At 50.3% G+C, this 12029-nt stretch overlaps 1 protein-coding gene across 3 annotated transcripts in view; it reads left to right on the top strand.

Annotated features, from left to right (window-relative positions):
- LOC140396061 (3 beta-hydroxysteroid dehydrogenase type 7-like) overlaps positions 1–12029 on the top strand; it is an 80272-nt gene that overhangs the window by 40699 nt on the left and 27544 nt on the right. For all 3 annotated transcript variants that reach the window (XM_072484159.1, XM_072484158.1, XM_072484157.1), the window contains exon 5: positions 1090–1189. In XM_072484159.1, coding sequence (XP_072340260.1) covers positions 1090–1189 — 100 coding nt within the window. The remainder of the gene's footprint in view (positions 1–1089; positions 1190–12029) is intronic.

Consider the following 12029-nt stretch of genomic DNA (forward strand, 5'->3'; position numbering starts at 1 on the left):
TTATATTACTGTGTAAAAGATACACAATGTACTGTTATGGTTGGCCAAAAATTTTGAATAAAATATATTATTAAAAAAAAGATATATGAACAGGCGGCGAACAGAGGGAAGTAGATCCTTGGAAAATAGGCGACATGTTTAGATAAATGATCTGGATCGGCGCAGGCTGTGGGGGCCGAAGGGCCTGTTCCTGTGCTGTCATTTTCTTTGTTCTTTCTTTGTTCTATCACACCAGAAAATAATTACCCCTTAATCAATACTACTCAACACAGTGAATATAATACCCTTAATTGCTATCTTTATTCCTACTTAAAAAACAAGAAATAAACCCATTCATCTCTCAATGCACATTAACTGCCAATGACACATGGGAATACTTGCTTCGCTGAGATGTTCTGTGAGAAAGAAAGATCTTTTGACACTGGTTTTAAGACAAGATCTGACTCCTGCCAGACCCATGCAGAAACTCTGGCTGTATGTCTACAGAAGATGCTTTTCAGCTTGTTTTAGCCCCCTCTTGTCCTCAGACAGGTCTGCACAGCTTGAAAGATTGTTCATCTCTTTTTAACTGAACTGCAGTAAGAAAAGAACTGCTCAATTTCTGGTCATAGCTTCATTCAGCTCACAACTGAACTGTTTCCTGCAAAATGCCTGATGCCTTAACTCCACCCAGCAATTCCATCATCTTACCATGAAATCTAATCAACGCCACAGGGAATTCCCTTTAACCATAGAAACCTTCATTAGCCCACGTCTTTTACGGTGGTTTAATTGCACCAAAATATACTTACCTTTCAAACTAAGATTTCTTCTCAAACATGCCTGCGGCAATCACACACACTAACCCAGGATTCTAACCCTGACTTCACCAAATCCCAACAATACAATATATCTGAACTTCCGCTCTTAATCACACCGGTGTTTAGAGATCTTTGGGCTCTCGGGGAATTGAGGGATAATGGGGGCGGGCGGTAGAGTGAGTTGAAACAAAAGGAAAGCCTTGAATGCATTGATTAACAGAGCAGGATCGAGGGACTGAATGGCCTCCCCCGACCCTATTTCTTGCAATTTACTCTTTGTCTGGTTCAGAGGGAATGAAGAAAGCAGCTACAACACCCTCCACGAGGTTCCCTACACCCGGACCAAGGCAGCGGCTGAGAAGGTCATCCTGGAAGCTAACGGGATTCAGGTGAGTCACTTCAACGCAGCAGCGGGAGAGCCCTCACGAGTCTCCCCTTCTCTTTCAAAGGGGTCCCTGACGTAGAGACTCCCTCTTTAACAGGGTCCCTGACGGAGAGACTCCCTCTTTATCAGGGTCCCTGACGGAGAGACTCCCTCTTTAACAGGGTCCCTGACGGAGAGATTCCCTCTTTAACAGGGGTCCCTGACAGAGAGACTCCCTCTTTAACAGGGGTCCCTGACGGAGAGACTCCCTCTTTAACAGGAGTTCCTGATGGAGAGACTCCCTCTTTAACAGGGGTCCCTGACGGAGAGACTCCCTCTTTAACAGGGGTCCCTGACGGAGAGACTCCCTCTTTAACAGGGGTCCCTGACGGAGAGACTCCCTCTTTAACAGGGGACCCTGACGGAGAGACTCCCTCTTTAACAGGGGTCCCTGACGGAGAGTCTCCCTCTTTAACAGGGTCCCTGACGGAGAGACTCCCTCTTTAACAGGGGTCCCTGACGTAGAGACTCCCTCTTTAACAGGGTCCCTGACGGAGAGACTCCCTCTTTAACAGGGTCCCTGACGGAGAGACTCCCTCTTTAACAGGGTCCCTGACGGAGAGACTCCCTCTTTAACAGGGGTCCCTGACAGAGAGACTCCCTCTTTAACAGGGTCCCTGCCGGAGATACTCCCTCTTTACTCCCTGTGCCACGTGCCAGTGAGGCTAGAAATAGGAAGATAGAGCAGCTAAACACGTGGCTAAACAGCTGGTGTAGGAGGGAGGGTTTCCGTTATCTGGACCACTGGGATCTCTTCCGGGGCAGGTGTGACCTGTATAAGAAGGACGGGTTGCATCTAAACTGGAGAGGCATAAATATCCTGGCCGCGAGGTTTGCTAGTGTCACACGGGAGGGTTTAAACTAATATGGCAGGGGGGTGGGCACGGGAGCAATAGGTCAGAAGGTGAGAGCATTGAGGGTGAACTAGGGAATAGGGACAGTGGGGCTCTGAGGCAGAGCAGACAGGGTAAAGTTGCTGAACACAGCGGGTCTGGTGGCCTGAAGTGCATATGTTTTAATGCAAGAAGTATTATGGGTAAGGCAGATGAACTTAGAGCTTGGATTAGTACTTGGAACTATGATGTTGTTGCCATTACAGAGACCTGGTTGAGGGAAGGGCAGGATTGGCAGCTAAACATTCTAGGATTTAGATGTTTCAGGCGGGATAGAGGGGGATGTAAAAGGGGTGGCAGAGTTGCGCTACTGGTTAGGGAGAATATCACAGCTGTACTGCGGGAGGACACCTCAGAGGGCAGTGAGGCTATATGGGTAGAGATCAGGAATAAGAAGGGTGCAGTCACAATGTTGGGGGTTTACTACAGGCCTCCCAACAGCCAGCGGGAGATAGAGGAGCAGATAGGTAGACAGATTTTGGAAAAGAGTAAAAACAACAGGGTTGTGGTGATGGGAGACTTCAACTTCCCCAATATTGACTGGGACTCACTTAGTGCCAGGGGCTTAGACGGGGCGGAGTTTGTAAGGAGCATCCAGGAGGGCTTCTTAAAACAATATGTGGACAGTCCAACTAGGGAAGGGGCGGTACTGGACCTGGTATTGGGGAATGAGCCCGGCCAGGTGGTAGATGTTTCAGTAGGGGAGCATTTCGGGAACAGTGACCACAATTCAGTAAGTTTTAAAGTGCTGGTGGACAAGGATAAGAGTGGTCCTAGGATGAGTGTGCTAAATTGGGGGAAGGCTAATTATAACAATATTAGGCGGGAACTGAAGAACCTAGATTGGGGGTGGATGTTTGAGGGCAAATCAACATCTGACATGTGGGAGGCTTTCAAGTGTCAGTTGAAAGGAATTCAGGACCGGCATGTTCCTGTCAGGAAGAAGGATAAATACGGCAATTTTCGGGAACCTTGGATAACGAGAGATATTGTAGGCCTCGTCAAAAAGAAAAAGGAGGCATTTGTCAGGGCTAAAAGGCTGGGAACAGACAAAGCCTGTGTGGAATATAAGGAAAGTAGGAAGGAACTTAAGCAAGGAGTCAGGAGGGCTAGAAGGGGTCACGAAAAGTCATTGGCAAATAGGGTTAAGGAAAATCCCAAGGCTTTTTACACGTACATAAAAAGCAAGAGGGTAGCCAGGGAAAGGGTTGGCCCACTGAAGGATAGGCAAGGGAATCTATGTGTGGAGCCAGAGGAAATGGGCGAGGTACTAAATGAATACTTTGCATCAGTATTCACCAAAGAGAAGAAATTGGTAGATGTTGAGTCTGGAGAAGGGTGTGTAGATAGCCTGGGTCACATTGAGATCCAAAAAGACGAGGTGTTGGGTGCCTTAAAAAATATTAAGGTAGATAAGTCCCCAGGGCCTGATGGGATCTACCCCAGAATACTGAAGGAGGCTGGAGAGGAAATTGCTGAGGCCTTGACAGAAATCTTTGGATCCTCACTGTCTTCAGGTAATGTCCCGGAGGACTGGAGAATAGCCAATGTTGTTCCTCTGTTTAAGAAGGGTAGCAAGGATAATCCAGGGAACTACAGGCCGGTGAGCCTTACTTCAGTGGTAGGGAAATTACTGGAGGGAATTCTTCGAGACAGGATCTACTCCCATTTGGAAGCAAATGGACATATTAGTGAGAGGCAGCATGGTTTTGTGAAGGGGAGGTCGTGTCTCACTAACTTGATAGAGTTTTTCGAGGAGGTCACTAAGATGATTGATGCAGGTAGGGTAGTGGATGTTGTCTATATGGACTTCAGTAAGGCCTTTGACAAGGTCCCTCATGGTAGACTAGTACAAAAGGTGAAGTCACATGGGATCAGGGGTGAGCTGGCAAGGTGGATACAGAACTGGCTAGGTCATAGAAGGCAGAGAGTAGCAATGGAAGGATGCTTTTCTAATTGGAGGGCTGTGACCAGTGGTGTTCCACAGGGATCAGTGCTGGGACCTTTGCTGTTTGTAGTATATATAAATGATTTGGAGAAAAATGTAACTGGTCTGATTAGCAACTTTGCAGACGCCACAAAGGTTGGTGGAATTGCGGATAGCGATGAGGACTGTCAGAGGATACAGCAGGATTTAGATTGTTTGGAGACTTGGGCGGGGAGATGGCAGATGGAGTTTAATCCGGACAAATGTGAGGTAATGCATTTTGGAAGGTTTAATGCAGGTAGGGAATATACAGTGAATGGTAGAACCCTCAAGAGTATCAAAAGTCAGAGAGATCTAGGAGTACAGGTCCACAGGTCACTGAAAGGGGCAACACAGGTGGAGAAGGTAGTCAAGAAGGCATACGGCATGCTTGTATTCATTGGCCGGGGCATTGAGTATAAGAATTGGCAAGTCATGTTGCAGCTGTATAGAAGCTTAGTTAGGCCACACTTGGAGTATAGTGTTCAATTCTGGTCGCAACACTACCAGAAGGATAGGGGTCTCTGGTGGAGGCTTTAGAGAGGGTGCAGAAGAGATTTACCAGAATGTTGCCTGGTATGGAGGGCATTAGCTAAGAGGAGCGGTTGAATAAACTCGGTTTGTTCTCACTGGAACGAAGGAGATTGAGGGGCGACCTGATAGAGGTCTACAAAATTATGAGGGGCATAGACAGAGTGGATAGTCAGAGGCTTTTCCCCAGGGTAGAGGGGTCAATTACTAGGGGGCATAGGTTTAAGGTGAGAGGGGCAAGGTGTAGAGTAGATGTACGAGGCACGTTTTTTACGCAGAGGGTAGTGGGTGCCTGAACTCGTTACCGGAGGAGGTGGTGGAAGCAGGGACGATAGTGACATTTAAGGGGCATCTTGACAAATACATGAAAAGGATGGGAATAGAGGGATACGGACCCAGGAAGTGTAGAAGATTGTAGTTTAGTCGGGCAGCATGGTCGGCACGGGCTTGCAGGGCCGAAGGGCCTGTTCCCGGGCTGTATTTTTCTTTGTTCTTTGTTCTTTGTTTAACAGGGGTCCCTGACGGAGAGACTCCCTCTTTAACAGGGGTCCCTGACGGAGAGACTCCCTCTTTAACAGGTGTCCCTGACGGAGAGACTCCCTCTTTAACAGGGGTCCCTGACGGAGAGACTCCCGCTTTAACATGGGTCCCTGACGGAGAGACTCCCTCTTTAACAGGGGTCCCTGACGGAGAGACTCCCTCTTTAACAGGGGTCCCTGACGGAGAGACTCCCTCTTTAACAGGGGTCCCTGACGGAGAGACTCCCCCTTTAACAGGGGTCCCTGACGGAGAGACTCCCTCTTTAACAGGGGTCCCTGACAGAGAGGCTCCCTCTTTAACAGGGGTGTCTGATGGAGAGACTCCCTCTTTAACAGGGGTCCCTGACGGAGAGACTCCCTCTTTAACAGTGTCCCTGACGGAGAGACTCCCTCTTTAACAGGGGTCCCTGACGGACAGACTCTCTCTTTAACAGGGGTCCCTGATGGAGAGACTCCCTATTTAACAGGGGTCGCTGACGGAGAGCCTCCCTCTTTAACAGGGGTCCCTGCCGGAGAGACTCTCTCTTTAACAGGGGTCCCTGACGGAGAGACTCCCTCTTTAACAGGGGACCCGGACGGAGAGACTCCCTCTTTAACAGGGGTCCCTGACGAAGAGACTCCCTCTTTAACAGGGGACCCAGACGGAGAGACTCCCTCTTTAACAGGGGTCCCTGACGGAGAGACTCCCTCTTTAACAGGGGTTCCTGATGGAGAGACTCCCTCTTTAACAGGGGTCCCTGATGGAGAAACTTCCTCTTTAACAGGGGTCCCTGACGGAGAGAATCCCTCTTTAACAGGGGTCCCTGACAGAAAGGCTCCCTCTTTAACAGGGGTCTCTGATGGAGAGACTCCCTCTTTAACAGGGGTCCCTGACGGAGAGACTCCCTCTTTAACAGGGTCCCTGAAGGAGAGACTCCCTCTTTAACAGGGTCCCTGACGGAGAGACTCCCTCTTTAACAGGGGTCCCTGACAGAGAGACTCCCTCTTTAACAGGGGTCCCTGACGGAGAGACTCCCTCTTTAACAGGTGTCCCTGACGGAGAGACCCCCTCTTTAACAGGGGTCCCTGATGGAGAGACTCCCTCTTTAACAGGGGTCCCTGACAGAGAGGCTCCCTCTTTAACAGGGTCCCTGACGGAGAGACACCCTCTTTAACAGGGGTCCCTGACGGAGAGACTCCCTCTTTAACAGGGATCCCTGAAGGGGAGACTCCCTCTTTAACAGGGATCCCTGATGGGGAGACTCCCTCTTTAACAGGGGTCCCTGATGGGGAGACTCCCTCTTTAACAGGGGTCCCTGACGGAGAGACTCCCTCTTTAACAGGGGTCCCTGATGGAGAGGCTCCCTCTTTAACAGGGGTCCCTGACGGAGAGACTCCCTCTTTAACAGGGCCCCTGACGGAGAGACTCCCTCTTTAACAGGGCCCCTGACGGAGAGATTCCCTCTTTAACAGGGGTCCCTGACGGAGAGACTCCCTCTTTAACAGGGGTCCCTGACGGAGGGACTCCCTCTTTAACAGGGGTCCCTGACAGAGAGACTCCCTCTTTAACAGGGGTCCCTGACGGAGAGGCTCCCTCTTTAACAGGGGTCCCTGACGGAGGGACTCCCTCTTTAACAGGGTCCCTGACGGAGAGACTCCCTCTTTAACAGGGGTCCCTGACGGAGAGACTCCCCCTTTAACAGGGGTCCCTGACGGAGAGACTCCCTCTTTAACAGGGGTCCCTGACGGAGAGACTCCCTCTTTTTCAAGGGTCCCTGCGGAGATAATCCCTCTTTAACAGAGGTCCCTGACAGAGAGACTCCCTCTTTAACAGGGGTCCCTGACGTAGAGACTCCCTCTTTAACAGGGTCCCTGACGGAGAGACTCCCTCTTTATCAGGGTCCCTGACGGAGAGACTCCCTCTTTAACAGGGTCCCTGACGGAGAGACTCCCTCTTTAACAGGGGTCCCTGACAGAGAGACTCCCTCTTTAACAGGGGTCCCTGACGGAGAGACTCCCTCTTTAACAGGAGTTCCTGATGGAGAGACTCCCTCTTTAACAGGGGGCCCTGACGGAGAGACTCCCTCTTTAACAGGGGTCCCTGACGGAGAGTCTCCCTCTTTAACAGGGTCCCTGACGGAGAGACTCCCTCTTTAACAGGGGTCCCTGACGGAGAGACTCCCTCTTTAACAGGGGTCCCTGACGTAGAGACTCCCTCTTTAACAGGGTCCCTGACGGAGAGACTCCCTCTTTAACAGGGTCCCTGACGGAGAGACTCCCTCTTTAACAGGGTCCCTGACGGAGAGACTCCCTCTTTAACAGGGGTCCCTGACAGAGAGACTCCCTCTTTAACAGGGTCCCTGCCGGAGATACTCCCTCTTTACTCCCTGTGCCACGTGCCAGTGAGGCTAGAAATAGGAAGATAGAGCAGCTAAACACGTGGCTAAACAGCTGGTGTAGGAGGGAGGGTTTCCGTTATCTGGACCACTGGGATCTCTTCCGGGGCAGGTGTGACCTGTATAAGAAGGACGGGTTGCATCTAAACTGGAGAGGCATAAATATCCTGGCCGCGAGGTTTGCTAGTGTCACACGGGAGGGTTTAAACTAATATGGCAGGGGGGTGGGCACGGGAGCAATAGGTCAGAAGGTGAGAGCATTGAGGGTGAACTAGGGAATAGGGACAGTGGGGCTCTGAGGCAGAGCAGACAGGGTAAAGTTGCTGAACACAGCGGGTCTGGTGGCCTGAAGTGCATATGTTTTAATGCAAGAAGTATTATGGGTAAGGCAGATGAACTTAGAGCTTGGATTAGTACTTGGAACTATGATGTTGTTGCCATTACAGAGACCTGGTTGAGGGAAGGGCAGGATTGGCAGCTAAACATTCCAGGATTTAGATGTTTCAGGCGGGATAGAGGGGGATGTAAAAGGGGTGGCAGAGTTGCACTACTGGTGAGGGAGAATATCACAGCTGTACTGCGGGAGGACACCTCAGAGGGCAGTGAGGCTATATGGGTAGAGATCAGGAATAAGAAGGGTGCAGTCACAATGTTGGGGGTTTACTACAGGCCTCCCAACAGCCAGCGGGAGATAGAGGAGCAGATAGGTAGACAGATTTTGGAAAAGAGTAAAAACAACAGGGTTGTGGTGATGGGAGACTTCAACTTCCCCAATATTGACTGGGACTCACTTAGTGCCAGGGGCTTAGACGGGGCGGAGTTTGTAAGGAGCATCCAGGAGGGCTTCTTAAAACAATATGTGGACAGTCCAACTAGGGAAGGGGCGGTACTGGACCTGGTATTGGGGAATGAGCCCGGCCAGGTGGTAGATGTTTCAGTAGGGGAGCATTTCGGGAACAGTGACCACAATTCAGTAAGTTTTAAAGTGCTGGTGGACAAGGATAAGAGTGGTCCTAGGATGAGTGTGCTAAATTGGGGGAAGGCTAATTATAACAATATTAGGCGGGAACTGAAGAACCTAGATTGGGGGTGGATGTTTGAGGGCAAATCAACATCTGACATGTGGGAGGCTTTCAAGTGTCAGTTGAAAGGAATTCAGGACTGGCATGTTCCTGTCAGGAAGAAGGATAAATACGGCAATTTTCGGGAACCTTGGATAACGAGAGATATTGTAGGCCTCGTCAAAAAGAAAAAGGAGGCATTTGTCAGGGCTAAAAGGCTGGGAACAGACAAAGCCTGTGTGGAATATAAGGAAAGTAGGAAGGAACTTAAGCAAGGAGTCAGGAGGGCTAGAAGGGGTCACGAAAAGTCATTGGCAAATAGGGTTAAGGAAAATCCCAAGGCTTTTTACACGTACATAAAAAGCAAGAGGGTAGCCAGGGAAAGGGTTGGCCCACTGAAGGATAGGCAAGGGAATCTATGTGTGGAGCCAGAGGAAATGGGCGAGGTACTAAATGAATACTTTGCATCAGTATTCACCAAAGAGAAGAAATTGGTAGATGTTGAGTCTGGAGAAGGGTGTGTAGATAGCCTGGGTCACATTGAGATCCAAAAAGACGAGGTGTTGGGTGTCTTAAAAAATATTAAGGTAGATAAGTCCCCAGGGCCTGATGGGATCTACCCCAGAATACTGAAGGAGGCTGGAGAGGAAATTGCTGAGGCCTTGACAGAAATCTTTGGATCCTCACTGTCTTCAGGTAATGTCCCGGAGGACTGGAGAATAGCCAATGTTGTTCCTCTGTTTAAGAAGGGTAGCAAGGATAATCCAGGGAACTACAGGCCGGTGAGCCTTACTTCAGTGGTAGGGAAATTACTGGAGGGAATTCTTCGAGACAGGATCTACTCCCATTTGGAAGCAAATGGACATATTAGTGAGAGGCAGCATGGTTTTGTGAAGGGGAGGTCGTGTCTCACTAACTTGATAGAGTTTTTCGAGGAGGTCACTAAGATGATTGATGCAGGTAGGGTAGTGGATGTTGTCTATATGGACTTCAGTAAGGCCTTTGACAAGGTCCCTCATGGTAGACTAGTACAAAAGGTGAAGTCACATGGGATCAGGGGTGAGCTGGCAAGGTGGATACAGAACTGGCTAGGTCATAGAAGGCAGAGAGTAGCAATGGAAGGATGCTTTTCTAATTGGAGGGCTGTGACCAGTGGTGTTCCACAGGGATCAGTGCTGGGACCTTTGCTGTTTGTAGTATATATAAATGATTTGGAGGAAAATGTAACTGGTCTGATTAGCAACTTTGCAGACGCCACAAAGGTTGGTGGAATTGCGGATAGCGATGAGGACTGTCAGAGGATACAGCAGGATTTAGATTGTTTGGAGACTTGGGCGGGGAGATGGCAGATGGAGTTTAATCCGGACAAATGTGAGGTAATGCATTTTGGAAGGTTTAATGCAGGTAGGGAATATACAGTGAATGGTAGAACCCTCAAGAGTATCAAAAGTCAGAGAGATCTAGGAGTACAGGTCCACAGGTCACTGAAAGGGGCAACACAGGTGGAGAAGGTAGTCAAGAAGGCATACGGCATGCTTGTCTTCATTGGCCGGGGCATTGAGTATAAGAATTGGCAAGTCATGTTGCAGCTGTATAGAAGCTTAGTTAGGCCACACTTGGAGTATAGTGTTCAATTCTGGTCGCAACACTACCAGAAGGATAGGGGTCTCTGGTGGAGGCTTTAGAGAGGGGGCAGAAGAGATTTACCAGAATGTTGCCTGGTATGGAGGGCATTAGCTATGAGGAGCGGTTGAATAAACTCGGTTTGTTCTCACTGGAACGAAGGAGATTGAGGGGCGACCTGATAGAGGTCTACAAAATTATGAGGGGCATAGACAGAGTGGATAGTCAGAGGCTTTTCCCCAGGGTAGAGGGGTCAATTACTAGGGGGCATAGGTTTAAGGTGAGAGGGGCAAGGTGTAGAGTAGATGTACGAGGCACGTTTTTTACGCAGAGGGTAGTGGGTGCCTGAACTCGTTACCGGAGGAGGTGGTGGAAGCAGGGACGATAGTGACATTTAAGGGGCATCTTGACAAATACATGGAAAGGATGGGAATAGAGGGATACGGACCCAGGAAGTGTAGAAGATTGTAGTTTAGTCGGGCAGCATGGTCGGCACGGGCTTGCAGGGCCGAAGGGCCTGTTCCCGGGCTGTATTTTTCTTTGTTCTTTGTTCTTTGTTTAACAGGGGTCCCTGACGGAGAGACTCCCTCTTTAACAGGGGTCCCTGACGGAGAGACTCCCTCTTTAACAGGTGTCCCTGACGGAGAGGCTCCCTCTTTAACAGGGGTCCCTGACGGAGAGACTCCCACTTTAACATGGGTCCCTGACGGAGAGACTCCCTCTTTAACAGGGGTCCCTGACGGAGAGACTCCCTCTTTAACAGGGGTCCCTGACGGAGAGACTCCCTCTTTAACAGTGTCCCTGACGGAGAGACTCCCTCTTTAACAGGGGTCCCTGACGGACAGACTCTCTCTTTAACAGGGGTCCCTGATGGAGAGACTCCCTCTTTAACAGGGGTCGCTGACGGAGAGACTCCCTCTTTAACAGGGGTCCCTGACGGAGAGACTCCCTCTTTAACAGGGTCCCTGACGGAGAGACTCCCTCTTTAACAGGGGACCCGGACGGAGAGACTCCCTCTTTAACAGGGGTCCCTGACGTAGAGACTCCCTCTTTAACAGGGTCCCTGACGGAGAGACTCCCTCTTTAACAGGGTCCCTGACGGAGAGACTCCCTCTTTAACAGGGTCCCTGACGGAGAGACTCCCTCTTTAACAGGGGTCCCTGACAGAGAGACTCCCTCTTTAACAGGGGTCCCTGACGGAGAGACTTCCTCTTTAACAGGGGTCCCTGACGGAGAGACTCCCACTTTAACATGGGTCCCTGACGGAGAGACTCCCTCTTTAACAGGGGTCCCTGACGGAGAGACTCCCTCTTTAACAGGGGTCCCTGACGGAGAGACTCCCTCATTAACAGGGGTCCCTGACGGAGAGACTCCCCCTTTAACAGGGGTCCCTGACGGAGAGACTCCCTCTTTAACAGGGGTCCCTGACAGAGAGGCTCCCTCTTTAACAGGGGTGTCTGATGGAGAGACTCCCTCTTTAACAGGGGTCCCTGACGTAGAGACTCCCTCTTTAACAGGGTCCCTGACGGAGAGACTCCCTCTTTAACAGGGTCCCTGACGGAGAGACTCCCTCTTTAACAGGGTCCCTGACGGAGAGACTCCCTCTTTAACAGGGGTCCCTGACAGAGAGACTCCCTCTTTAACAGGGGTCCCTGAAGGAGAGGCTCCCTCTTTAACAGGGTCCCTGACGGAGAGACTCCCTCTTTAACAGGGGTCCCTGACGGAGAGACTCCCTCTTTAACAGGGATCCCTGATGGGGAGACTCCCTCTTGAACAGGGATCCCTGATGGGGAGACTCCCTCTTTAACAGGGGTCCC

Source organism: Scyliorhinus torazame, chromosome 19 (genome assembly GCF_047496885.1).
Source record: "Scyliorhinus torazame isolate Kashiwa2021f chromosome 19, sScyTor2.1, whole genome shotgun sequence".
Taxonomy (NCBI): domain Eukaryota; kingdom Metazoa; phylum Chordata; class Chondrichthyes; order Carcharhiniformes; family Scyliorhinidae; genus Scyliorhinus; species Scyliorhinus torazame.